At 39.7% G+C, this 27835-nt stretch overlaps 6 protein-coding genes across 31 annotated transcripts in view; 5 read left to right on the top strand and 1 right to left on the bottom strand.

Moving 5' to 3' along the window:
* The first annotated feature begins 167 nt into the window (after positions 1-167).
* On the top strand, positions 168-3982 carry LOC122614349. Its single transcript, XM_043788918.1, has 3 exons — positions 168-417; positions 3491-3719; positions 3818-3982. Coding segments are annotated over exons 1-3 (324 nt in total). The 5' UTR covers positions 168-415; the 3' UTR covers positions 3911-3982.
* Positions 3983-4072: 90 nt separating this feature from the next.
* Positions 4073-11452, bottom strand: LOC122612201 (WD repeat-containing protein 75). Its single transcript, XM_043785648.1, has 7 exons — positions 11198-11452; positions 10751-11134; positions 9973-10627; positions 9731-9909; positions 8493-9667; positions 8062-8432; positions 4073-4521 (listed from the first exon to the last, which is right to left on the bottom strand). The coding sequence occupies exons 1-7, from the start codon at positions 11287-11289 to the stop codon at positions 4162-4164; spliced, it is 3216 nt and encodes a 1071-aa protein (XP_043641583.1). The 5' UTR covers positions 11290-11452; the 3' UTR covers positions 4073-4161.
* Positions 5948-7912, top strand: LOC122612202. The gene is made up of 2 exons (XM_043785649.1): positions 5948-6295; positions 7560-7912. The coding sequence occupies exons 1-2, from the start codon at positions 6206-6208 to the stop codon at positions 7701-7703; spliced, it is 234 nt and encodes a 77-aa protein (XP_043641584.1). The 5' UTR covers positions 5948-6205; the 3' UTR covers positions 7704-7912.
* A 348-nt stretch (positions 11453-11800) lies between the features above and the next one.
* On the top strand, positions 11801-13130 carry LOC122613358 (malectin-A). Its single transcript, XM_043787496.1, has one exon. It carries the CDS (start codon positions 11992-11994, stop codon positions 13021-13023), a length of 1032 nt encoding a protein of 343 aa, XP_043643431.1. The 5' UTR covers positions 11801-11991; the 3' UTR covers positions 13024-13130.
* A 591-nt stretch (positions 13131-13721) lies between these two features.
* Positions 13722-13880, top strand: LOC122613754. Its single transcript, XM_043788119.1, has one exon. The coding sequence runs from the start codon at positions 13729-13731 to the stop codon at positions 13855-13857; it is 129 nt and encodes a 42-aa protein (XP_043644054.1). The 5' UTR covers positions 13722-13728; the 3' UTR covers positions 13858-13880.
* An 86-nt stretch (positions 13881-13966) lies between these two features.
* Positions 13967-27835, top strand: part of LOC122613750 (sodium/hydrogen exchanger 3) — a 28182-nt gene continuing 14313 nt past the window's right edge. For 23 of the 26 annotated variants that reach the window (XR_006325706.1, XR_006325704.1, XR_006325705.1 and 20 more), the window contains exons 1-4: positions 19344-19776; positions 24274-24753; positions 25469-25685; positions 27549-27812. Coding sequence is in view for 22 of the 26 variants with exons in the window: in XM_043788108.1 (XP_043644043.1) it covers positions 24358-24753; positions 25469-25685; positions 27549-27812 (877 nt within the window). In the remaining 4 variants the exon portion in view is untranslated. Of the gene's footprint in view, positions 14098-19343; positions 19777-19836; positions 19864-21926; positions 22169-24273; positions 24754-25468; positions 25686-27548; positions 27813-27835 lie in introns of those variants that run through there. The other 3 variants (XM_043788091.1, XM_043788093.1, XM_043788092.1) reach the window with 3 other exon arrangements.

Raw genomic sequence — 27835 nt, 5'->3', positions numbered from 1 at the left:
CGTTAGAAATAAAAAAAAAAAGTGCAGTTTCGTGTTTATATATTATTTTTAGGTCTTTATTATCCGAAATTTAATTATAGGCCTACAATATTTGATAGCGAATTCCTCAACCCCTGCGAACTTAGCTTTTTCTCATGCTTCGTTGAGTTTCCGTTTCATTTTCGTTTAGCCTCTCTTTTTGTTTTAAAAACTTTCAAGTTGTGTCCAAACCTGCCAGACGATTTGCAGCTTCGGCCAGTCTCTGATTGTTGGTTAACTCAAATTCAAATTCAGTTGCCAATTGGCCGCATTGAAGTCAACAAGTGTCTTGGGCTCCTCGATAATCCAAACCGTCTATCCGATTTTTCGAACGAAAATCCATTCAACAAAAGCCGCCTTTGCAAATATTTTTATCGAGTTTGGACAAACTGACAAAATGTGAGTTTAATTCGGTGCTGCTTAATTGGATAAAAATGGTTTATTCAAAAAAAAAGTGCTCTTTAAAGTGTATCAATGTGATCAAATAAATGAAGCTTGATAAATTATTTTTATCATTATTCTTTCTTACCATTTGAGCAGCGAACACAACCGGAAAAACTATTTCCATCATTTTGAGATCTTACAAAATATTTCATAATTTTACCAAATCATTATTTAAAAATTTGATGCGCTTGTCACCCAAAGAGGCAAGAAAACTGACAGCTTGTGTCTACTACAACAGAAATTGAAAAAAACAACATAAACAACTTGACCTATCACAAGAGCAAAAGCAACTACAACAATGACTGACAAGCATAAAATGTAAAAAATACCCAAAGACGGGAGTACTCAACACATAATTTAGTTTAACGGTCACGTTTTTTTAACAAATGCACAAAAATGTCCAAGAAAAAAGCGTTGCTAAAAACCAAACCGAATTCATGAAAACCAGCCATAATAAACCTTAAAATAATAATAACAATAACGCAATGCACAAAAAACTGTTACGATTGTCATGCTGAGTAGTGCCTTCAACTAACCCGCGCGAACCCCCCAAAATAAATGCCAAAAGTCTAACCCACTTACGCCATTTGGCTAATAAATATGATCCACAACGAGCGCATATCAATATTGACCACATACGTTGCAAAGGGGCGTGGCAGTTAAGAGACGTGGGCGTGTCAAGGGGCAGAAAGGGGAGTTACGTTATGGTAGCGCATACTTGATCACAAAACCTGACACAGTATTTCTGTATCGGTTGCTATGAAATTAGTATCTGGGCTTTATTGAATACAAATACAAATATAATTTTACTATCATTCGACTCACTTTGTATTTTGCACAGTGATTAAACAATTAAGGCAATAATTTAACAAAACTAACAATAAAGATGTGTAAGTATGTCTTTATCTTCGTCAAACACTCTGAAGTAGTCGTTTTAAACAATTTTCATGGCAACACCCTTTTCGAAATATTACGAGGAACGTTAAGACGTGTAATACAAGAGGTTTAATTAAAAACTTTAACTCCGTGGGGAAACGAAGTGGACATAGACTAGGGAAACACCATCCTCGACGATGGCAACCTTGACACGGCTTAAAAAGTTCACACGTTCGAAAATTAACGATCACTTGCTTCAGTTGCCGGCTAACTTGTAATGAGCGTCTAGTGAACATGGCATTGGTCATCTGATCTGTCCCATTTTTCGGGCACCAGCGCCAGTTTCGCATCAAGGTTCCTGCGAACTTTCACCTCAACTGAGCTTAACCCCATTCTGAGACTCGGGGTTTTGATCCTACTCAATATGTAAGCTCTTAGAGAATTCTATCAGATGCGTGGAGCATATTTCCTCATCCTATGCAAAATAGTATAAACAAATTTGTGGACATTGTAGCACTGTAGCACAACAATGATACACAATACGTCAATCTTTGTCAATTAACCACATGACCCAAATTGGGAATGCTGGAATGGAATGGAGCGACGTGCTCACTATATCTATATACATATATCGTATATATACATATTGCTGCAAAAAGCGAAAACTGCAGCGACGCGACGCGACGCTGACGCCAATTGGATTCCATTGACCTAATCAGACCCAACAACAAACCTCGTAGTTGCAGATGACAAGTCAGTAGCCGGGGTCCCAGATCGGTATACAAAATAACCACGAAAACCTGAAAATGCCAACACATTTTGGACCGCGACTGGGAAGGCTGCGCTCTTTTCGCATTCGCAAAAAGGCAGAATTGCATAAGATGGCCGGTAAAGCGTCTTGTATAGCAACCGCAACCGAACTGCAGCCAGCAAGTCAGGGGACATCACTTGGGTGTGCTCACAGGGGCGCGGAAATGGGGGGATCCTGAGGAGGGTGGCTCACGCTACTGAAATGGGTGGGTGAAGATCAAGGGTTTTGAAAAAAGGCTGCCATCACGACAATTTGAGAAACTTCTTCAGACTTATGTGCATATTTTAAATCTGAGAACTAAGCCAAGAATGTAGATACCTGAATGTAGATATTATCATTGGGTCCTTTATTCCTTTTAATAAATGTATGCACGCACGGCAAACATATGCATTGAGTTGCATTGAGTTGCATCATTAAATTGTATACCCATATTTGAACGAATAAAATTATAATTACCATCCAGGCATTGGCGATCTCTTCGCCTTGTAAAGTGCTATGAACCATCGGCAAGCCATGAGTTGGCAGCTCGACCAAAGGGCGGCCAGTGAGCCGGACTTTTAGTTTAGCCAACTGCGAAAGCGCTTGTGCCGCAAGTGGCAATATCAAGTCCAAAACTTACATAATCGGCCAGAAACGAGCGGCGTCGGTCGCCACTGCCGGTTATCCAATGAAAAGCAAAGATCAGGGATCTTTTTTCAGCCATGACGCTGGAAAATGCATGTATATCTGCAGTATAGTTTTCCTCCTTGGAGCACGCGACACCTAGGAAATGGCAGTCACATGACAACTGAGTTTTGCAACAGCAGACAAACAGATATCTTCGAGTACCAGTAGTAGTCAGTCGCCGAGAAATCTTATAAAATCGATCAAAATATGAATGGATTTGTACAAATTAATCTAATTAGTCTTTGGCTACACATTTTTACGCCTAACATTTCACATAAAACATAAATTTGTTATAAAGGCACATTAAAAAACTATATATTTAGCATAATACGAATGTGCTACAAATGTATTAAATGCCTCTGTGTAAGCAAATCTGTAAATGCATTAGATCTTGGTTCGTCATACGGGCGTATGACTGTGATATATATATAAAGCCCCGTCAGCTGACTTGGTCAACAAGTTGTCCCGCTCCAGAAAATGAAAAGCGGTCATTTAGGCGTGGACTGGATGCGGGATTGTGCATGGGGGACATGCGTGTGTGTGCGTGACAGGCGGAAACGTGTATATGCACTTCACAATTATGTAATGATCATCGTGATAGTATCTTAAGCCAAGCAAGTGGAATCTACCAGTCAGCCGAACTCAAAGAGGCGTGATCTTCTCATCCCATTCAAGGTGCCTCCAGCCCAGTCGCTTTATCTGGTCAGCGTTCATTGTGACGGTGGTGGCTCTATCCGTAACGATTGAAGCCAGGCCCCAGAGGAATCTGCAGCACATCGCCGTGGTGGAGAATGCCGCCTGGGAAAAGTCCCTTCCGCAGCAGTTCCAGAACCCATTCTTCAATACCCCAAGGGTAAGGGATGCCCTGGCCAGATCGAGTTGGTTTGGACCCGGTGAGGATGTGGTGAGTGTCAAATGTTCTGTTGGTAGCATTACACCGTACATAAAATGGGAGTAGCATATAGTAATTATAATTAAAATATCTTCTAACTTTTCGTTTAGGTATATGACCGCCAGGCTGAAAAAATTCCCCGCATGGAAATCTACAATGTGTTGTCTCATGCTGGTCTGATACCACGACGGCGTTTCCTTTAAATTGTGAATATTTCAATACCACGTTTCTGCTATAAAATTATGAAAATAAAAGTCAGTCATTAGTTTAGGAAACATGAGTGGTATGATTTTGTGTTGGTATGTGGATCAGAATTTGCAACTACATGTCATATAGTGAACCTGGTTTCCATGTAAAAAAACAGCTTTTTGTATTAAAACTTGTATTGTCTTGTCATATACAAAAATAGAAGAATTAATAATTGTTTAGGAACAACTAGTATATTTGTTTACGTTCAAATCCTCAGTTTGGTTCTCAGCGCCGTGATGACTCTTAATCGGTTATCCAGACCCTGTATGTCAGTTTCTCCCTCCAGCGGCAAATCCACCAGCTTTTCATCTAGCTCCAGCAGCGTTTTCCGGGTGTCCAGCGTGTTCTTTGCCTCCTCACCCTGCTCCTCGTCGTCGTGCTCTTCATCACTGTCCCGGTGCGCCACTCCATTGCCATTGACGGTTCCCCCATTGGTCAAGAAGCCAGCTTTCGCGGCTGATGATGAGTGCCTCGAGTTGGAATCCGCCGGAATCAGCAGCGATTTAACGAATTCGCCACAAATCAGGCTCATGGCAGGCATAGTGTGGGCGGAAAGATTGACAAACTGTAACACAAAATAAATCATTAATTGACATTGACCTTGCTGAAGTTCAAAAGCTGTGATACTAGTGGCTAGTGCTTAAAAGTAGCTATATCTATCTGTACTTCCTTGTTTAAATTAATTAACATTAAATTTGTATAGTATTATTTATGAATAATTAGATTAACTACTCAAAAAATGTCCAATGCTATTAACGAAGTACTATTCCACGCTTGTGAATTAATTATTGACCTCATGTATTGCAGAACTCCATCAATGTTAGTATGCCTCGTTAAGAGCACTTTCACGAGTGCTCATAACTATTAATAAGGCGAAGAACCAGCACTATTGTCTGTAGGTAAAACTGGATTTTTTGGGTGTCGAGATTGCGGTTCAAGTTCACATGATTGTTGTTCGGCTTTCAGTTTTGTCATTGCTGAACGTCTTTTAAATGTGCCGAGTGATATGTGTCTATTAACCTTCGCGCAAGCGGTTGTCGCCTATGGATATCGTTGATCCATTTTAGTGCAGACAAAATTAGACAAAACAATCCAAGTGCACAAATGTCTGTCAGTTTGTAAAGTGGCAAAGTTGCAAAATTGCAAAATATTATTGTTTTTTCCAGGAAGAGGCACTCATTGATGACTCAAAGCGATAAGCCAGAGTTCAGTTCAGCTTAGTAACCGACTAAAACTGGTATAAATCCTCGAAGAAATACGGTAATTGGCGAAAGTAATTAAGGCAAGTAGCATTTTTCTCGTAGTAACAGTGACGTGAAAGTGTACAACGCCGAATTAAGTACTATTGGGGAAAACAAAAGTGTCTCAAGCACGCAATGGAAAATTATTACAATGGAAAGTACGAATCTCGAAATATGCTTTATTATATTTCAGAATAATAGACATGATATTTGGTTATTACAAATTATAGCATTGTATATTTAAGTACACTTACAATCCACAAAAAACAAACAGAAATCAGGAATCAGGAATAATTCAGTTTTAATTTCTTGTTTTTACTTAGCATAAACTTGACTTTAGAGACCGAAATTTCTTTTTTTAACAAGCATTGGCTCTTCGTAAATCATGTAATGTTTTTTCTACATTCTTTTAACCGAACGAAGGAAAAAGGTCTTCCGGATTTCAAAAAGAGAAGAGTAATATATACTGTTTTATGACACTGTATTCAGCATTGCATCCCACGGTGCAGCGGTGGGCAGTGCGTTTGCACCAGTCCCTCGTTGCCCATTCACAATGGAAGTAATGGCAAGTGCACAAGTCATCAGAGCAAAGAGCACAAAAGAGCGAGCTCGGCTCGACTCACAATAATAATAACATAACAAAGAATTCGGAGAGCGGACGAGGCCGAAGCTCGTGCCGAAGCCGAAGTGCGGAGCTGCGAGTATAAATTGCCGAGAGCCGCAGCGACAGCTCAACATTTTACCGTTGTGCTCCGCAGCAACAACCGTTATCCGGAAAGAAGACAGCCGGAAGCGCGTGCCACTAAAGTTTACGGAAATAAAGGCGGACAAAGGCTCATCCTCGCCTGCAACTGACAAAGTGCGAGAACCCAGATTAAACGATTTTCGAGCGACTAAAAAATAAACAACATTTCGAACGGTGCAGTGTGCAAGGCAAAGACATTGCAGAACTCCACAAACACTTCTCCTCTGCACCCGTATCCGGAAACGGATTGGGAAAATCGGAAAATGTGGCCCAACTTTGTAGCTGTCGTTTCCCTACTGTGTCTTGCATTCTTCGCATGGGCGAAAGCTGGACCTGTGCCAATTGTGAATGAGGTGAGCGGATGAGAGGGACCCAAAGGGCACGGCGAAAATGGAGTAGTACAGCAGGGGGCACGAATTTGGGGCAATGACTTCACTCGCGTTCCAAAATAAAATGGATGCCAGCTGCACTTTGCAGGCAGTGCAAACTAATCGCTAATTAAAAGTGGGTGTCGAGTACCTCGAGAAAAACAAAATGCAGAGTGCCATCTTAATTAAAAGATTGCTTTTGAACTAAAAACAGCGGGGGATTATAGCCATAATAAGAAAACATTACATAGCACGTCAAGGTTCAGCATACTAATAAATAATTTACGTAACATCTACCACACATTTCGTTTTTAAGAGAAACTCCAAAAAATATATACAAGCGGGGTTACTTCTACTTCCAAGATAAGCACTAGTATTCATTTCAAAGTTATTACTATATTTAAAACATAAAGCTGCAACCGTAGGAAATGATCATTACGTAAAGCCGATTTTAGAATAGAAGAAAAGGAAATTAGGGAAAGCATCTGTTATTATACCGTGTATGACAAACGTTTGTAACGTGTAATTAATCTTAAGTTCTAAATAAATATAGGAGAAAAGACTTTTTTCTTTTGAAAACACACCGAGACAGCCGTTTATATAATATTTTATATGGAAACGATCCCTTATCAATTCTCATGAAGACGACCCTTGATGGAATAAACAAAGCAATAAATTTATTATAAAAATAACAACTGATTACTGCAGTGATCTTTGGAAAGGACTACCCCAAATTTGTGGAATGTGCTCGAATGCTATGCAATATTTTTGGCTAATCATAGTCTCATTTAGGTATCATGTGAGAAAACGTCTACTGTTGAGATGCCCTCCAGCAGATATTTTCAAAAATCTTAACCACAAGAGCTTAAATCGCATATTATTCAGTTGCTAGGCTGCTTTAACTCACATCACTTACAAAAGACACAATTGAAAGGCGGTTCCAAAAATAAATCGCGCTTCGGGAAAACTACGTTATAAATCTGAATGGAAATTATTTAAATTGAGTTAAACGATGGTTGGGCGCAGATAACAAAACACAAAAGAACACCGCAACGAAAAAAAAAAGGCACAAAAATATGGTACTTTCGTGGTGAAAAACGTTGCCTTTAGATTGAGGGAAAACAACATGTAAATGCCATAGAAAAACACTTCTTCTCTCCTGACACATTTTCATAAAATTATATCGATCTTCAAATTACAATAGTACGATAAGATTAAGTTAAATTCCTCTATATAACGCCTCTTTCAGCACCAACAATTGATGCCAAAAGTGCCTCAATGGCACTGTCTGCGCTACTTTAAGCATGATGTCCTGATGATGCGTCGCTGTCGCCATTTACGAGTTCCTACGGCGCCGCGACTGGGCGATGTTCTCAAGCGAAAGAAGAAATAGTATAAGACCCACAGACAATCGTCCCCAATACTCAAAACGACTGAACCAAAAGATCAATTAAAATAGCATTTTTTAAAGGATTTCTAACCAGACCAAAGCTAAATCAAATATATACTACCAAATATACCATTTCTGAAACTTATAATAAGTCTTACAAATTGTACTTCATAGTTAAGTAAGATTTCAATAAAACGACTAAGAAAACTTGTTAAGCTTTAGAAATTTGAAATTTTGACTGGGTTGAAAGATCCTAACAATGGCAATAAAATCCATTAAAAGAAGGTGTTAATATACTTTGTACTAGTACTTAAATTGAATAAGATAACCGCATTCAAAGCATTTTAAAATGTAAACTTACCGCGCTGACGGCACTGTGTTCTTTCCTTCCCACGATCAGTGGACCGTGTTTCTCCAGGGACTCCCCGGAAACCTGCTGTGGCTTGATAACATGGATTCCGAAAGTCGCGTGCTTCAAAATAATATCCGTGGTGGCGGGCTGGGAAAAACAGATCGGTGTAGGCGCATCATCCGATGGACTCTGACCCGGTAGCGCCAGGTACGCGATCTCCTGCGAGTGGGTCAGCATTAGCAGCGTTGACTGCGCCTGCCAGTCCACATTGATGGAGCTCTGTCTAGGCTGTCTCCTAGGCAACCAGGCCAAACCATGTGTTTTGGGTAGATTACTGCGCTGATAGAGGGGCAGCGGAACACTTGGTTGGAACACATGCACTAAAGAATAAAACGTGATTGAAATTAATTAAAAACTTATAAAGGCCGAAATAAACTTACATTCATCATTTTTAGTTATTACAGCCATTAGGTTAGTGAGCGGATCAAAGGCCAGTTGACGTACAGATAGTTTTAAGCCCGCCTGCAATCGCAGCGTCAGCAAATTCCATATCAGAACCCTAGATTCAGTGCAGACTGCCACCAGATGAGCCTGATCCCCGGCTCCAAATTGCACGTGTGAAATCTGCGCCAGCCCTTGCAGGGGAGCCGCGTTTATAGGGATTTTCTTGGTTTTCATGTTGGCTTTACTACTGTCATTTAGCTTAGACTTGCCTTTTTTTTCCTTTTTTGGCTTACTACTCTCATCCAGCTTTAGGACACTGAACAGGTTCATAACATCTTGCGGCACCAAGTTCTCGAAATTCTGCCGCCGATTGTTGACATGACTTAGTCGCTGCTTAGCTTTGTAAAAGTGTCGCGGGTGCAGGCGATGCAGTCGAAACTCCAATTTGCGTAGTCTCAGCTTCGTGGCTTGTGGAATCACAGCTCTTTGCTGGAGATGCTGCAACAACCTATGCCGATGGGCATGTGGGACGGAACATTCAACTCCAAAGCGACGCAGCAGTTGCAATTTTTGATGCAAACCGAGTTCCGGCATTTTCATTATGTACTTAAATACCGTCTCCTTGCTGGAATTCTCTGGTTGACTAACAAGCTTGGCTTTGGCAGGAGGACCAACTATTAAATCCTTCGCCTGCTGTATTAAATTTTCATCATTACTATTTATCAGAGCCTTTAGCAGAGCCCACAATTGCTGCCTTTGCTGTGTAAATTCTTTTCTCGCGCCATTAATTTGAGTTTGGGCCAATCTCAGTTGAGCTTTGGATATAACACCATCTAAGCCAGGAGGGCAGCTGAGAGTTTGGAGGGGAAGCCGTGGGTTCCTCGCATCATAGAGCGCCAAAGTGTTGCCATAGCCAACGGCCAACAGAGACCCGTCCTGGGAAAAGCACAAGGAACCAATCGGAAGGTTTCGATAGCTAGTCTGCGCCAGACAACTCCACATTATTCCGCGCTTATAAATGTTTTCGGAATCCGTAAGGCCCCACACTTTAATTACGTTGTCTTCACCTGCGGTGGCACATCGCAAATTATCCACTTGGAACTGATTGGAAAAGATTATAGCCTTAAAACCATTTTCATGAGGCAGTTCAATTTCCGTGTTTAAAATGTAACTGCAAGGAAAAATATAAATTTATTGTTTATTGATCTAAATGAATTTTCAGCTTTAAAGTTACCTTTGTAGCCTTTCATTATATTGCCAGAATTTCAGGCGCACTTCCGCAAAGTTCACCAGATCATTGTACACCTCTCCGGTGGCCATCCAATTGATATTGAAAGCTGCTCTAGTAATACGCGTTTTGTAAATAATGTGATTTGCCTCCTCATTATGAACATTAGTATTCACCACACGAAGCTACGAAGAAAGATATATCATATTTAAATTAAAACGTATGCATGAAATTTAATAAGCACTCACATTATACAGCAAGCTCTTGGTGTAAGCCGAATAAAACTGTAAATGTCCTGATCGACCATTTAGTACCAAAGTATTGGTCCTTGGATTTAAACAGAGTCCCAAAGGGAACTTACTTTGTCCCGTCTTATCCTTGGTTTCGTACGTAAAATGCTGAACAGTGGATTTAATTATGCATTCACTACCGCTAATCAGCTGAATGGCATTGTCCTCCGTGCAAACCAGTACATTCTCGTTGTCATCGCTGACCACAATATGTCGGATCACACTGGACATTCTGGGCAGATACTTGCGATAGCCAGGCGAGGCCACAGCCCACTTGACCAAGACGCACTCATGTCCACCGCTGTAGATGCTCACGCCAGATGGCGAAAATGCGAGACTGGTCACCTCCGTGTGATGCCAGTGAAAGAGCGTGTTGGTCATCGAATCTTGTTTTTCAAAATCGCGCCAAACAAAGATCTGCCCCTCGGAATCTGCTGTTGCTGCCACCATTTCGCAGGGACTCATTTTCACACAGGTAATAGTATGTTGTTTGGCGCTCTTGTAACGGCAAAATGTCCAGTTCTCATAGTTTACGAAATATATGTAAAAGCCCTGAGCCAGAATAATGTTTTTGAACTGTCCTTTTCCCACGTCTACAAGGGGAACGCGAAGCCTGCAAATTTAAAAAATATTTAAAGCATGTCCAATATTCCAATATTTGTCAAATTATTAGTAATACTTTTTGATGCCTTAAGATAAGATATCACTCGGAAAAAATCCGAAGATGGGAACTCACTTCAGCTTCAATCCGCAGTTAACATCGATCTTTTCGCCCGTGCTCGTATTAATCACAAACCAGTTGACCTGTTCGCCAGCCTTCCCCTTAGCGGTGACAAAGGCGCAGGCAGTGTCGCCACCTTTGTACAGATTCATAAGGTGGCAGGTTAGAATAGTTTCTCCATTACCCAGCGTCAGGGACACGGTTTTTTTCAGCACACCAGCCCTCCAGTTCCAACGAAACAGCTCTCCGGTACTCGTACACCCTATCAGCAAATCCGGCTGCTTCAGATCCAATTCCAAACTGATCAGTGGCGCCGTGGCTTCATCCAGAACTCGCGTAAGTTCTCCCGTACTGGTGGCATATACCTGCACCTTTGTCAAACACCGCACGAACATGAATCTGTGGAACAAGAATCAGGGTGTTACATACTTAGTGCCATATAATACTAGTTTAAATAATAACCTTCCATCGGGAGAGAATACGGGCGCATGTTCCACAATGTTGCCGCCTGCCAGAAACTGCAGCTCCAAACGGTCTTCGTCGTCAAAGTTCATGATTTTCCAGCTAAGCACTTGATGCTCTGGTAATCCGCAGTGCTTCGCACTGTCTGTTGGCAGAAGTTTTACTAAATTAACGCTTTTTTAACCACTTTCCGTTGGTTATTCTACCAGCAAAATTCAATCACATCAATGCACGTGTGGCTCAGTGTGCCCGCAGAGTGGGCGCCAAGGAAATATACTGATGGCAATATACTGAAACATCTCAAATAGTGTTAATGGTCACTCTTGGGAGATCACAATATTAAAATTAAAATTAAATAATAATTAGGATAAAAAGTAAAACTCATTTTTCTGAAATGTTTCAATTTTTTTTTAACAATAGATACTGGAAGCAACTAGTATATGGACAAGAAATATGCCATTCAAGCAATACAAAAAATGCACGCGTTATTTTCTACATCAATATGTTATTTAATTACGCTACAATCTGTTCATTCCTTGATTAAAACAATATTGTTAGATATGTATTATGCGTATTAAACAATTTAGTAAAATACCGATGTTCAAAAGTACTAGTTCCAACGAACAGTTCTCTGGTTCGACTCTGAGAAAAGACTGCACTGTATAGAAATATATTTGTAAATGGATTTATTCCGGCCCCGAAAATCTTTCAGTAATAGATAGGCGACGGAATTTGTGGGGATTTCATACCGGAAAACTAGACGCCTAGAATAAAGGCTCCACGAAGCAAGGAAAATGCTCCGGCGCACAAAAACAACAACAAATGCTGGCATGTGCAACGTAGCATGCAATAAGGGGATTTTCCGAAACTACTTGCGAGCAAGTGGCCAAAGGACCTGGATGTCGGTGCTCCTGGTGCTAATCCTTATCGGTACCTGTGCAGTCGCGGAACCCTTGAAAGTTATATACGCGGTCAACGCTGGCGGGGATGAGCACACCGATCTTAATGGCGTTCAATATGATGCGGATCCTCTCAAAGGGGTTGGAATAGCTTCTGACTATGGCAAACACCTGCTGATGATCGGCCGGGTACAGGAACATGACGAGGTGCTCTACAGGACCGAGCGGTATCACACCACTACATTTGGGTACGATTTACCCAGTGATGGTGATGGAGATTACGCCTTGATAATGAAGTTCTGCGAGGTGTACTTCGATGCGCCACAGAAGAAGGTTTTCGATGTGCTCCTAAACCGCAAGCACACGGTAGTCCGTCAGCTGGACATATACAACCAGGTGGGCAGGGGCTCAGCACACGATGAGATCGTGTACTTCAAGATCAACAACGGACGGTTGAACTATGAGGGCGAGGTGTCCGATGTGCGAAATGGCCGCCTCCGACTGGACTTCATAAAAGGGGCACTGGATAATCCCAAGATCAATGCCTTCGCCTTGCTCAAGGGAGACATCTCCTTGGTTCCGCGAATGCATGCCTCCGAAGCGACTGAGAGGATCAAACCGGAGGGTAAGCTGAATGCAGAACCGAAGATAGGACAGCAGGCAGAAAGGGTGGTGCGCAACCAGCGGGACGACATCGATGAGGATGACGAGGATCTTGACGACGATGAGTTTGAGGAGGAGCTGTCTGAGCAGCAAGTCGACAAGCTGGGCGACGATCAGCCTTTTCAGCAATCGGACACAAAGAGGTCTTACAGTGGCCCCCGCCAGCCGAATCCGTACTCCATGGACGACTCATCGATCCTGCTACCAGTTTTCATCGCCATCGGAGCCTTTATACCACTGTTGTTCTGCCTCTGCAAGCTGTGATCTCTATCCGTTGCTCATTCAACGATCTCGGCCTGCGTTGATTTCCTGCTTAGTGATTTTGTGATTTTGATAAAAGACTTAATTATATACTTATCGCTTAGTTTGTACGTTGTGCACTCCATTGAGGTCGGTTCCCTTATTCCCAGGATGCAAAGCTCTCTTAACGCCCTGTACTTTCCATCTTTGATAAGATATTCTTTAGTGTTCTTCTCGGATACTTAATCGTTGAGTCACTTGATTGTTCTTGATGTTCCCGGATCGTTTGACCGCTTGACTCGGACAACGCGCGCACAAAGTAAAATCGGTGTTTGGGATGTGTTTTGCTTGGGAACTGTTAGTTTTGAATGACATTCAATAAAATTAGCCTTGTTTGTTATTGAACAAAAAGCTTACGATTATTATAATGGTGGCCTGGATTGTGCTGAAAATTGATTCGTTTGCTAATGGTGTTTCAGCCACATAAAGTCTTGAATCTATTTAGAGTTTTCGATAAATGACTTTCTGGGAGCCTAATATTAAATATGTATGTAAAATATTTGTTTCCGTGTACGACTGGTTCATTTTGCGAACCAATAGCCGGTCTATCGCAAAACAATCGGAGCGAGTGCCATTCCTGGCGGATGTCCTGTGGGGGCTGGAAAATCTAGAGTTGCGTCGCGAGGAAAATTCAGTCATCAGCGCGTCTCCATCGAATCGGCAGTGAAAATGTGCCAGCGGCGGTTCTTTAGCAGCAAGTACACCAGTTTCCACAAGAATCACATCAAGTTATTTGCCGTTTACATGAAAACGGCGAATTTGATGCAAAACTTCAACGTGCTAAAGCGTTCGCTGTAAGTGCCGCTGCCTCTGCCGTCGCCCCTCCCCCATGCAAAATAAAGAAAATTAACATAAAGTTGATTCCCGGCTGTGTGAGCTAGTGCTTTCAGCATAGTGCTAAATGCAAAATAAACCCCCTAACGGTGGAGTGCAAAGTTAAAAATGTTGGAACGAAATAACCCCAAAAAGCTGGTAAAAATCGTTGATAAGATATATTAGGAGTAAAAAATCCATTTAGGCGTGTCTAGTAAAATAACGGTAAGTTTCTTCCTCTCTTACATAATAATTAGCTTGTGTTTGATTGTGCCGCTTTGTTAAATGATATGAGAATTTCATAAAAACGGAACCCGAAGTTTTGTGTTACATTAACCGACTTTTCGTCTCGTTCCTTCACAATTTGACTTTGCCAAAAGCAATGTCCTCCGAAGAAATACATTCTGACATCAGGTGCAGAAAATTTTTTTATCGGTCTCTCCAATTTGCCGTTACTCTCTCCCAAGCGCCTTCCAAGGAAATCGGCAAACATATGTTTTTGGGGCTCTCCTGTGCGCATGTAACGGTGCCTAAGCTAAACAAAAACAAATTGTCCATGCCGACGCCATTTTTACGTCCAAGTTACCACTGCAACTCGAAACAATAACAAAAACAATAACATCTGCATTCAGCTCTCAAAAGCAGGCAACACTTCCTGTATTTTCGGTGGGTGTCTGGTGCGCGAGCAAGAGTGCGTGTGTGTGGGAGTTTTATATAATGCGGAAGACATCGCAAGCGATTTTTTATTGTCGTTGTTGTTGTTGTTGATGATGCGTTGTGTCATGCGGACAATGCACTATGGGGCGAACGACCACTTTTGGTGAAATAAACCCATTTTTTAAAAGTCGTTAAAAAAATTTGTTGTAAATTGAAATGTATTCAAAAAACATCAATCTATCATGTTGCGTACTTGAAATTTTAAAAGAGGGCGCCACTGTTCAGTGAACAGCTGTTTAGTCAGCTGTTTCGTTTGCGCTGCCACACCGATAACCGAAGTTTTGTTAATCGCTGAAAAATCTTTCAACTTTGAAGTGACAAAAAGTGCATAAACAAATATCAAAATTGTTACTTATAACATGAAATCCAATCCTTGTGGTTTGTAATATGTGTTTGTGATCGTCAAATGTTGAAATTAATTGTGGTGTCCCAATAATCTTCTGTAAGTTCTAACCCTAATAAAACACAACTTTTGTAGTGTATTCTAATTTTTAAATAGAGCTACAAAGTGAGTCCGGCTCTCTCCGGCTCTAAAACCTGTTATATGTTGTAGAGTTATCAATTCTTAGTATATGCTATAAGGATAAATGCACACTTTTGCACACTTTCTCCAAAATTTAACTTTTAAGGGACTAACCTCAAAGTGAAAAACAGCAAATTGTTCGAGAAATAGAAAGAAAAGACGACGAGTAATGCAAAAAATAACGCCCTTTTTAGTTGTTTTAAAGCTTTAATTCGTGGATGGCGATGAACGATAGGTGTGAAACATAAATATATTTATTACAATAAAATTCTAGTTCCGTAAATTTTAGGTTTTTTGGGAAACATTAGTTTTACAAACATATTTATGCTATTTTAAAGAAAAAAAACTGTGAAGCAAGAAGAAAAACTTCAATATTTTTTAAAAACAAGATAAGCAACCCCCAATTGTTACTTTATTGGTTTATTTAAAGATTATATTTTAAATTTTTTAGATCAAAAAATTTTTTTCTGTACACTCAAAAAAAATTTGTGTTGTTTTTTTTGTTTGAAGGCAAAACCACGCCCATTTTCCTCATTATATACTATTTTATCATGAACATAAATCAAAAACAGAACTTAAATATGTGCTTCGTTCTCGAGTTATTAATTAATTCACAAAGTGTCGTTCGCCCCATAGTGCAATGGCTTTAATAGAAAAGGCCACCTTCTGCTCTCAGCCGTTTGTAAATGCAGTAAATATACTGATATTGAAGTGACAAATTAATCTACATTTTATGCAACATTTAAAGAAAATAACATACATATGTATGTACACTGTACATAAAGCTTTCCTGAGTGAAACTCCAAGATGTGCTTTTATTCTTTGCTGTAACTATTAGCCAAGCAATAAAAACCTTCACTCTGTGAGCGAATATGGCTTTATATATTTTTTTATACAAAATCAGTCATTCCAAGCCAAGCGGTTTGTCTCCTGACAAATAGATTTTATTGTAGTTCACATTATATTGGTGCGCCAAATCCATAACTACGTCCACTTGTGTACTACACACAATGTGTAGCCCCAAAAAGTTAAAACCTGGTTGGCTTTTTCTATTTCAGTCAGTTTAGGGCAATAAATTAAAAATAATAAAAAAGACATGATAGTTTTGTTGTGTTTGATCATAAAGTGTTCTAATTTCGGAAATATTTCGATTGAAATACGATATACGATATTTCTTGAATGTTATAACAATTGTATTATTCGGCCAACATCAATTGTTACTTGAAGGGTTGTATCCAGACTTGTTTACTGCTGTGTTACTGTGTCCTTTGTCCTACTTCCATGGCCATTGGAAACGTGGTATGTGTTACAAAATTATTGTATTCTGTTACCCATGGCTTTCAATCTGTCTGATGAATGGTAGCAAAGGAGATGGAGGCGCTGTCTGATTTACTATTTCGGCTTGTTCTGCGGCGTGTCCTTGGGAAAATCCTGGGGCTTACATAATAGACGCTAGCGGGAAAGCTTTGAGGCTTGCTGGGCGTTATTACTATTATTGCTATCTTTTCAGCTGAAATTTTAAGCCGTACACACGAACAAAATATTAAGTCTAATGAACCTTTAGTGTATATGGGCTCTGCTCTTCAGCAACCACTTTCGGTAAAACTTTGACAGCTTTTCGTTCAAAGCGCTTTTATTTATTTTTATTTTTATTTTTATTTTTATTTTAACAAATTAAATTTAGAACTAAATTCTAAACCTAATATAAACTTAACGAGTGCTAACTGCTTGGGCCTTCGACTCGATTAAAGCGCTTTTGTTATCTTGCAATTGACTAAATTAATGCCTTTATGTGTTTTGAAAGGCTTTAATTTTAACACACATACTTTTTCTATACAATCGCCACTAGTTTTACAGTGTAATAATGGTCCATAAGATCATCGTTAGGGACATCCAATCAAGGCTGCAGACGACGAAGTTTCGCCAAATGATCCCCCATCCTTTGGATTCCATTAAGTGCACTTTGCTGCAGTCGTTCAAGTACAAGGATAATGTGCACGCCGCAGTCTCTGTTTCGTGTTTTCAGACCAAGATAATAGAGCTGCACCCACGCCATCAGCGGCCACTGTGGATCGATATTATTGAAATGCCACGTTATTGAAATGTTTGCATCAAAAGTGCCTCTCTCACTTACTTGCACCATGCCCCTTGCAATTAACAAGGAATTACAATCATGTTGTTATCCTTGCTCACAGACCTATCCTGTGCCACCAAAAAAAAACCATTTACATTGCAGGAATATCGGTTTTTCTACCCTTTGGTGGTCAACTTCACTGCAAAAAAAATGAACTACGCAACAGTGGCCACAATGCTAGGCCATTGCCAACAATGTTGTTTGAATTTAAGCGGGTTGGCTTGCGTTTGCCGTTATTTTGAGTTATTATAAGTTATTATATTATTATTAATAATTATAATTTATAATTATATATTATTATAACTATTATAACTATCATTTAGCCCCATAAACTAGTTTGAAACCTAATCAGTTGGGCTATATTTATACCCATTACTCGTATAGTAAAAGGGTATACTATATTCGATAAAGTATAAAGTATATATAAAGTATATATATTCTTGATCAGGATCAATAGCCGAGTCGATCTGGCCATGTCCGTCTGTCCGTCTGTCTGTCCGTATGAACGTCGAGATTAAGCATACAGACTCCAGAGACATAGACGCAGCGCAAGTTTGTCGATTCATGTTGCCACGCCCACTCTAACGCCCACAAACCGCCCAAAACTGCCACGCCCACACTTTAAAAAAATGTTTTGATATTTTTTCATTATTTTATTAGTCTTGTAAATTTCTAACGATTTGCCAAAAAAACTTTTTGCCACGCCCACTCTAACGCCCACAAACCGCCCAAAGCTGCCACGCCTACACTTTTGAAAAATGTTTTGATATTTTTTCATTTTTGTATTAGTCTTGAAAATTTCTATCGATTTGCCCAAAAACTTTTTGCCACGCCCACTCTCCCATGTGGTGTTTATTTGGGCTAGTTCTTGGTGAGCGGTTCTTCTCCAGGTTGCTCTTGGCCTTCCTACTCTCCTGCTTCCTTGGGGGTTCCAGTCTAGTGCCATCCTCACTATGCTACTCGGGTTTCTGCTGAGACCGTGCCCTATCCACATCCATTTTTTCTTCCTTATTTGGATGTGAATCGGGGACTCGTCTGTAACGCGCCACAGTTCTGTGTTGGCTATTCTGTTTGGCCAGAATACCCCACATATGACTCTCAGGCATTTGTTGCTGAAAGCCTGTAGCTTCTGCGTTATTTTCTTCGTGGCGAGCCATGTCTCACTTCCGTATAGCATTTCACACACGCATTGTAGATCCTGAGCGTTGTTCGTCGGCTGATTTGTCGGTCTCTCCATATGCGGTATAGTGTCCCAAATTCTGAGCGGGCTTTGCCAAGACGACTGGAGACATCATCATGCACTCCACCACTGTTGGATATGATGCTGCCAAGGTATCGGAAACTGGTAACGAACTCGATTGGGTTCCCATTTATGTTGATGTTTCCTTGGCTGGAGTGGTTGAAGCGCATAGCTTTTGTTTTCGCTATGTTTATCTCGAGCCCTACGCTGCTGGCTATCCTGACGAGGTCGTCACTTTTCCTCTGTATGACGCCGAGTCTGTGCGATATGAGACAGATGTCGTCTGCGTAGTCCAAGTCCTCAAGGTGTCTGGTGAGGCTCCACGTAATTCCGCGCTTGGAAGAGCATACTTCGCTCATTAACTCGTCGACTACGATGTTGAAGAGGGGTGGTGACAGCGGGCATCCTTGCCGAATTCCGGTGTTCGTCTGGAAAGGTGCACTAGTTTTTCCATTGTGCAGTACCGCCAGGTTGGCATCGTCATACATCGATTTGATGATGGCGATGAGATTTGCAGGTACTCCTTTTCTTGCAAGTGCTCGCCATATTGCAGCTCTTTCAACTGAGTCGAACGCCTTCTTGAAGTCGAGGAACAGGAGGTAAAGCGGGGGCTGTAATACAGCTTAGTAAATATAGTTAGATGGCTCAGCGATATTTACTAAATATTTATTGTTTACACTATTTTTTTGCCATTTGGTTTTATTTCTATACATATATTCGTACCCCTCTTCCTATATTTCTTCTAACAGCTGTTAAGCGAGTGTGACTTACAGACCCATGCTCTGCTAACAGCTGGAACACCTCTGTTATCGGACCGATTCTTTTGAATATATTTTCCTCCAATTCTCGCATTCCGTTCTCGGCTGTAGAGCGCGCAGCTGTTTATATATAACCGGCTAGGTCGCGAAATTCGATTTTATATTAGAAATTATTTGGGAACTATTCGGATACGTTTCGGGAAAATGGAAATATGTAAATCGAACCGAAAGCAAGCCGTGTTTTTTCTTTACTTTTGAGTTTGTGAGTTTTTGTAGTGTGAAAACAAGATACATATGTATGTATGTATGTATGTATCTGCGCCTCTTTAGTCAATAAATATTAATGCACATTGTGCAGTTGGACGGGCATGAATTAGAAAGCATTATTTATTGCAAACATCTGCAGTGCGAATCAAAACAAAATCGGAAGCGCTCCGAGTGAGAAAGAGGAGAGTGAGAAAAGCAGTGAAAACGAAATAACAGCCGGCTGATTTGTTGCGGAAAAGGAATACGAAGAAAGAAGAAGAAAAACGTGCGTAAAGATGATAAGTCTACACTGAAAACCAATATTAAAATTAATATTAATTAACAGTTTGTACTTATCAAATATATTCACGAGGTATGGTTAATATTGTACACATTCTGATGTAGTTTTTATTTTTTTAAGATACAATAACTGGAAAAATATCTTAAAAATACATTTTTCCAATGCAGATACCACGTAAGTAAGATAATATTGCGGGTTATACAGATGTTTGTGCTGTATTCCTCATGTATTTATAGAACAACTTCTATATTTTTCACGTTTCCACAAGACCGTTTTTACTCTATTACATATTTTCTGACGTCCTCAGTGAGTGCATTCGAGTTTATTTTGGTATTTTGCCGGCTCAATCGTTCTCCTTGTTTTCAGTTCTCCATTCGTCTTGCCCCACTTATACCTCCACGCTTTTAAATCCGAAATCCCAAAGTATGATTCTATGCACGGGTGTCTTTTTCACTACATACAAAACATTTGTAATTGTTGCTGTTGCGGCCTATATGTGCCTACATATTTGTTGTTGCCAGCCTGATAACATGGACCAGCATGGCATCATACTTATGTTTCTTGATTCGATGTTTTTCCACTGAGTCTTCCAATTTAAAAATGCTTGTATTACTAGATCTTAAAATTCTCATGCTAAGAGACCAACATTACTGTATGAGTCGAGAAACACGTTTCACTGTATATAGCTGTATATAGCGCAAACATAAATTCATACAATATGTATGTACATACATACATCAATATTGCGCATTGCTACACAGGCCTGTCAAAAAATTTTTCAGAATTAAATCGTCAATCAAGTTGATTTTATTATCAATTATCAGCCAATAAATTAAGATATGAGCTATGAAAATGAATGTAAACGGTATACATTTATTATCTAACGTGTTTCATTAATTATAAGCCCGTACCTGTGTAGGTGCTGGTCATTAGCCTTGTAAAAATGATAGCAATTATAATAACTCCGAGCAAAGGGAAAGAGCCATGAATTCCTAAGAAAATTGGTTCCTAGGTTCCTATTTGTTAAAAAACAATCCATTTCAATTGACATTTTAGAAACGTGTGGCTGCTGACCAGTGCATATCATTAACAACAGTAAGTACTATAAGTTCCAAACCTCATTTAGATAATACTGATAAAAGGTGACATGTCTTTGTACGACCACAAAATTCGATTTATCATAAGTCTACAACTTTGACTCTAAGTCATTAAGCCTTGGCCACAATCGAACAATAATTCCTTTTGTTTGACCTGTAAACAGTTGAGCAATATCTCAAGTAGTCCGATCGTATGCATTATATCCCGAAAATCCATTTAGGAATACGACGAAAAATATCGAAAATTGCCTTTTAAGCTTTTAATTACGTCCAGTCGCCCAAATGCAAGAAATATTTTATCAGAGCGGTGATCTCATTTAGGAATTTGCTTCCTTTCTAGATAATAACTAAAGTCACTCAAGTACGTTGGGTTTTAAACTTAATTTATAAACCAAATGCACAAGTAGAACGAGTGAGGTTTCTAAAATATGATTACAGGCTGTTAAAATAAGACATTTAAAATGTATTTTCAAATAAACAGGTGCTGCATGCAAAGTCAGTCATGCCAGCAAATAATCAATGTACACTTCCCCTGACTCTTGACTGCATAATGGCAAGAGATATTAAAACCGATCGTTGAAAATAAGCAATGCAAATATGTGTTCTTATCTCTCCAAACTGTTAACTGATAACAATAACGATACAATATGTCATTACCCGTTTGTTTACCACCTGCTGTCATCCGCTTTCCAATTTATTCCGTTCCAATGTATGTAAATACAATGGAATCGCAACAGTACATTTACATATTTTATTCAGAAGTTGTTCACGACTCTAAAATAATTTTCCTAGACCAATCGAATCCATCCACACATGGATAATTATTTAAACTCGTAAACCGTAAAGTTCAAGTTTGCTACGCCGCAATTTTAAGAAACCCATGTGTAGGAAAATGTATGGATTCAACGATATATTTTGTGCCTGCTAAGCGCAATAGTTTATTTTCCGGCCAAGTTAATAGTCCCCAAGTTCGCATTCTGTATAATCGCCTCTAACCGGTTCGAGGGGCTTTCGTTCAGTTCCATCTCTGCCGTGTGCACGCGCTGATGCACTTTTCAGAAATCAATTGGTTTTGATTTGTTTACAAATAATTTCGCCCTGCAACTGCGATGGCGTAAACCATATTCCCTTGATGCCCATGCTATCGATTAGTCTTTGCCGAAAGCGTAACCCCAAAACGGTTGGGCAAAGTTCAGGTACCTGTGCAAACAAACAAAGTTGACATTAACGTGCGGCACTGACAGCTGCAAAACATTTGCTTAACGATCCTTAACTAAAAGGTAAATTAGCGAAGAGAAATCAATAAAACTTTATATTTCTTTGTAGTAATCGAAAATTTCTTCCCGCTTGTAGTACAGTCACTGGAAACGCAACTCGTGCATGTACCTGTTATTGTAGAGTAAAAGGGTATCCTAGATTCGTTGTTAATTGTGTATGAGGTAAAAGGATAAATACAGAAATATATATTCTTCATCATCTTCATTACTAGCTAAGTAGTAGCTGGCCTTGTCCGTCCGTATAACTATAAAACTATATGAAACTATATATGTATGTACATATATGACTCCTTCGGTTTTCTAATTTATTTTTGAATTTTGCCACACCCACTCCAACGCTTGCAATTTTCAAATCTTAAATTTTCTAGATTCTGTACATTACAAAAATATTGGCATATTTAAATATCTTTGCCACCATATTTTCCTAAAAAGTCACTCAATTGGCTGCTGGCCAAAATATACTTAAGGCATATGCGTATTATATGTATGTATCTATATATTCCCAATTGGATATATTCAAAAATATAGTATAGTTCTATTTGAATACAACGACCTAATGTAAATGTAAATTAACCTTTCAAATGTAAATTAATTACCGCTGCCTAATCCTGAACTCAGATATTTACGTTTTTATCGATTAGTCGCCTTATGAGCAAAAATAAACATGTAAGTTTATGAAGGCGGTAGATAGCGGAAGGGCTTCGGCGGAGAAGCAATCCGATTTACATCTTAGCCCCAAGGTGGCTAAAAGTATAAAGTAAACTCAAATTAAATATTAACACATTTCGGTGGTGTCTGGTGGCTGGCGATGTGCGAAGAAATCAATTAAATCGTTGCTCAGTTCTTAAAAGCACAACGCTGTAAACGATTTTGAAAGTTTCATTCCACTTTTTATTTTCCGAAATTTTAGAAAATTTCAGTCTAGTTATAATTCGCAAATGATACTTTAGTTTATTGTCTTAAAGTTTTAAGACGCCTGCCTAAATACAAAATTTATTTTTTTTAAATTTCTATCAAAGTAAAGTAATAAATAAATTCTGCCGTCTGTTAAGCATTAACCTTTCCAAAAAAGTCGATCAGTTGCCCAACTGTTAGTGGATTGTAATCAACGTCACTGATTTTAAAATGGCCAATTGAACAATTGAATTTGGAGACGGGAAAAATGCATTGAGTTATCATCTAAAATTGACTACTAATTTTATATAATTAGGTGGCCGACACTTATCCCAGCAGATAGCGAAACAAACGGATGCAATTGCTCAAGTCGGGACAATTACAGAATCCGACTCGTACAATGCCCTCAGATTTATCAGCATCATCAATTACAATCGTTGTACAGACGAATTGCTCAATTGGGAACCTTCAGTTATTCGGCACCCGACAGATAAGCTTACTGCTGCTGCTAATAAATTTTCGCCAATAATGCAAATCAGGTCTTATCGCAGACCAACTGACAGTTGCCATTATATTTACTCATGTGTTTACCTCGCTTTATGGCCATATTGACTAATGGTATTAAGTCGCTAAATTTGCACGGCGCTAAGAGCACTGGATCTATCCAGTTCGAAAAGCAAATATTGTCTACATGAATGCCTGATAATTTCTTTTTAAAACTTTAAACAAGTACACAAACATTCGAATTAACATCGGAAATAACCAGGAGCCTTTTAAATTTGGATGAATGGAATAAACATAGGTTGCAGGCACAGATTAAATCATTTACCAACTAATATTACTTATGCATTGCAGACTTAACAGGGTTTATCATTAATTTTATTGTGAATGAAAAATCACGTGCCACACAGATAATTTAAAATGCGATTCGATTTTAGCACATTTTTATTTGCAACTGTTCCAAAGAGAAGGAGCCAACAAATCAAAGAGAGTTAAGAAAACCCCACGGGTGCTTGATAGATAAATATAAATGCGTTATTTAATGGAGTATATATGGATTTCGGCCAGAAGTCTTCATGGCCAGTGAAATCCGTGGGTTTTAACCAGTTTCAATTGGTTATTGTGGCAGGTCGGTCGACTTGAAGAGTGATAGTAATAAAAAGGAAGGCAAGATAAACTTATTGAAATTGATTTACTCTTTTTTCTCCTGGTAGGTAAGGAAACGTAACAGCTAAAAAATAAACCTGGCTAAGTAGCATGTAGTATGCCAGGATCATAAAAGTGAATATAGGATCATAATGAGCATCCGCACGGAGCAAGATTACGACAGTGCCACTCCGGCGCTGCAACAGCAAATGAATTTGGCCCGAAGAGCCTGCTGGAGGATCAAAACCTCCAGCTCGGAATCCCTCTTCAAAACTATAGTTTCTGCAATAACAGATACAGATACAGAAGCACCACTACCATCGAAAGATAAAAACAAAACGAGAATAGAGCCACAGACAGCGCCCGCAAACCGCAACACATCCTGCACATCCTCCAACTGGCGGGGTATGATCAGCAAAAGGATGCTGCTTATTTGCGCCCTAGTCCTGATCCTTGAAATTGCCCAGGCCCGGCCCAACACGATTGCTGTGGGAGTGGCTTCGGGAAAGGTCAGCCAGGATATTGTAGATGCGGTCACCCAGCTAAATGTGAGTACGGCAAAATTGCAGTCCAAAATTATAAAATAAAATTATATGCTGAACATGTATATAATCACAATTCATAACTATTGCAAAAATTATAATTTGATTAACCGAAGCTTAAGAATTAAATAACTAATTGTCGTGTGAATCTTAATTTACAGTCCCTCAAAGGTCGTAAACTATATTCTTAAGTGCACTCCGTAGACGGTGATGACACATGCACAATTTTATTTGGAAAATTGAAGTTTTATCTGATATATGCCACTGTAACACATTTTCAATTTTTTTTTTTATTTATGGGCTATATTGTTTTCTTTGTTTACTGACTCACCAAAACTGATTAACCCCAATTCGCAATTAAATATGCATTGATTGGCTGACATACATATGTATATCAAACATTCTGGCAGTTAGCTCACTGACCTAGATCAAAGTTTCAACCGAATTTGAATAGGAATTGTCGTCACTAATAATAATCATTTTCATTTTGAATGGCGTGTTACCAAACGGTTAACGGAACCCCTGATATTCCCAACCCAACTGATCTGGATATTATATTCCGCAATTTATACAACCATGTAAACATTTGATGTTTTCCTTTGTAGGTGTTGGTAATTTATTAGTTGCATCGCGCATTTATCCATTTTCCGCTCCGTGTTTGCCAATTAGAAACACCGCTAATATCCAAAATATTTCTCTCTTCCTTCCTGCCCAAAACCAGCTGCGCCGGTCGACGCCCGTCGATGCGGTGGATGTGGGCCTGGATCCAACGCCATCGGTGAGGCTGTTACGTGCCGAGCCATTGAAATCCGGTGACCAGGATGGCGGCGAAAGCCACAAAATGGAGCGGTATCCCCTCTCCAGTGTGGACTTTGCTCGTGTAAAGACGCCGTTCATCATCGGAATCTGGATCCTTTCGGCCAGTATAGCTAAAATCGGTAAGTAAACTATTCGCCTTGAAAATTGATTACTCTACAGCTGAACATTAAATTATTAGTAACACTTAAAGCCGCTTATTAGCAAAGGCTTTACAGTAATAATAAACATAATTTGCCAGGCAAGCCACGAGTCCATTTCCTGTGAAAGGAAATGCTCCTGGGCGTGGGTGACTTTTTTCCTTTTGCTCTTGTCATGCAAAATCAATATGGTTTATGTAATTCCTACGACGACGCCATCATGCAGATTTGCGTCAAGTCGGCGACGTAACAGCGTGGGCCGATGGGTGCGATTCGTGGCAGAAGGACATTACATAACCCCTCAGTGGATGTGTGCAACAAGCAGCAAGAATCGGGACCTTGACCTTGCCCCGAGCAACAATTGGGTCCAAAGGCTATGTATTAATCACTTACCTTGATTCTCGACCGCTTTCAGGCCTCTCGAGACTTCATTACCAATGCTTTCAGTTTTGGTTTATTTATTACTGTCCCCCGTGTCGGCAATTTAACACTGCCCCAGACAAGTTTATCGGTGGCCCTGTCCATAACCTTGACTGCAGGCGAGAGAAAATCCATTTTCCTCAACAAGGGCGCTTGCCATGTTTTTTCGGGTCCTTGTTTCCGATTTCATTTCTATTTTTGAGTGGACGAACGCTCGGATTTATTCGGCGCAATCGGATAAGGGCCAAAAATGTAGGCGAAAATAGACTGCAAATGCCAGTTGGCCAGAGCAAACTAGTGGGAAGGTCGATAGTAAGATGAGAGGCTTGGCACTTATCAAGGAAATGAGCTCCCCGATAAGATAAAACTTCTTCGAAACTATTAAATCATTGACAGATGTTTAATAATTTTAAATTATTCGTACAGTAAAAGGGTGTACTAGATTCGAAAAGTATACTAGAGTTGAAAAATGTTTTAATTTTATTTTAATTTTTTTATTTGTCTGGTAAAATTTTTCCGGTATACCAAAAACATTTCTTTGCGCGCCACTTCTTACGCTTAAAAAAACGCTTACAACGCCCACAATTTTGTCCTTTGTTGTGTTTTTTTATTTTAATATTTGTTTTGCAAATTTCGACCGATTTCCCAAAAAAATGACATTTCTCATTAGCACTTCCTCTAGCTGAGTAACGGGTATCTGATAATTAAGGAATCGTAAAGTAAAAGGGTATACTAGATTCGTTGAACTCTGATATCTTTGGAACAAATGCTTCGATTTAGATTTAGATATAGATTCAGATTTGACATTGAGTTTGGGTTTCTGGTCTCGGACATTACTTGTTAACGTGGCTGGTACACATTGATATATCGATTTAAATATATATATATTCCTCGCAAATGGAATTGGAATTCAAACTTCTTGTAATGATATTGCTTATGACAATTGTAGTTTTTGTGGCTTTTGCACACGTATATATATTGTTCCAGGTGACGTTGACTGGTACTGGAGAAGTACTGCACACGTTTGCGTCCTAATCCATCTTGCTAAACTAAAAATAAACTAAATGTCCGCCGGCGATCGCTGACTCCTCGGCAACGGCGTTTCCGACCTTAAATATTCTTAATCAGGATCAATAGCCTTGATTTGTTGACAAATCATAATTATCCCTTTACCCTTGAACCCAGCTGTCTAAAAAGCTTTAAAGGGTATAACTTAAAAGAGACCCTGGGAAAAAACAACAAACTTTATCAGTATTTTTATGGAAAGGTTAAATTGTAATTTGTATGCCAAGCGAGTATAGTAAATTAATGAAATATGTTTATTTTTAGTTACACCACCCACGCCATTTTAGCCATTGCGTTGTAGAATGTTCGTGTTTACCTAGTATATTTACCTTAACTTATATATCTAACAATTTATTTCAGGCTTCCATATGACGCCCAAACTGCATCTAATATTTCCGGAATCGTGCCTGCTAATTGTCGTGGGCGTGGTCATTGGCGTGGTGCTCTATTTCTGCACCGATGTTGCCGTCTCCCCGCTGACTCCCAATACCTTCTTCTTCTACATGCTGCCGCCGATTATCCTGGACGCAGGCTACTTTATGCCCAATAGATTGTTCTTCGACAACCTGGGCACCATCCTGCTGATGGCGGTGGTCGGAACCATCTTCAACATAGCCACCATCGGTGAGTGCGGTAACCCGAGATGG

This window comes from Drosophila teissieri, chromosome 2R (genome assembly GCF_016746235.2).
Source record: "Drosophila teissieri strain GT53w chromosome 2R, Prin_Dtei_1.1, whole genome shotgun sequence".
Lineage (NCBI taxonomy): Eukaryota > Metazoa > Arthropoda > Insecta > Diptera > Drosophilidae > Drosophila > Drosophila teissieri.
The sequence above is the reverse complement of the archived record's forward strand: the minus strand, read 5'-3'. Positions and strand labels throughout refer to the sequence as shown.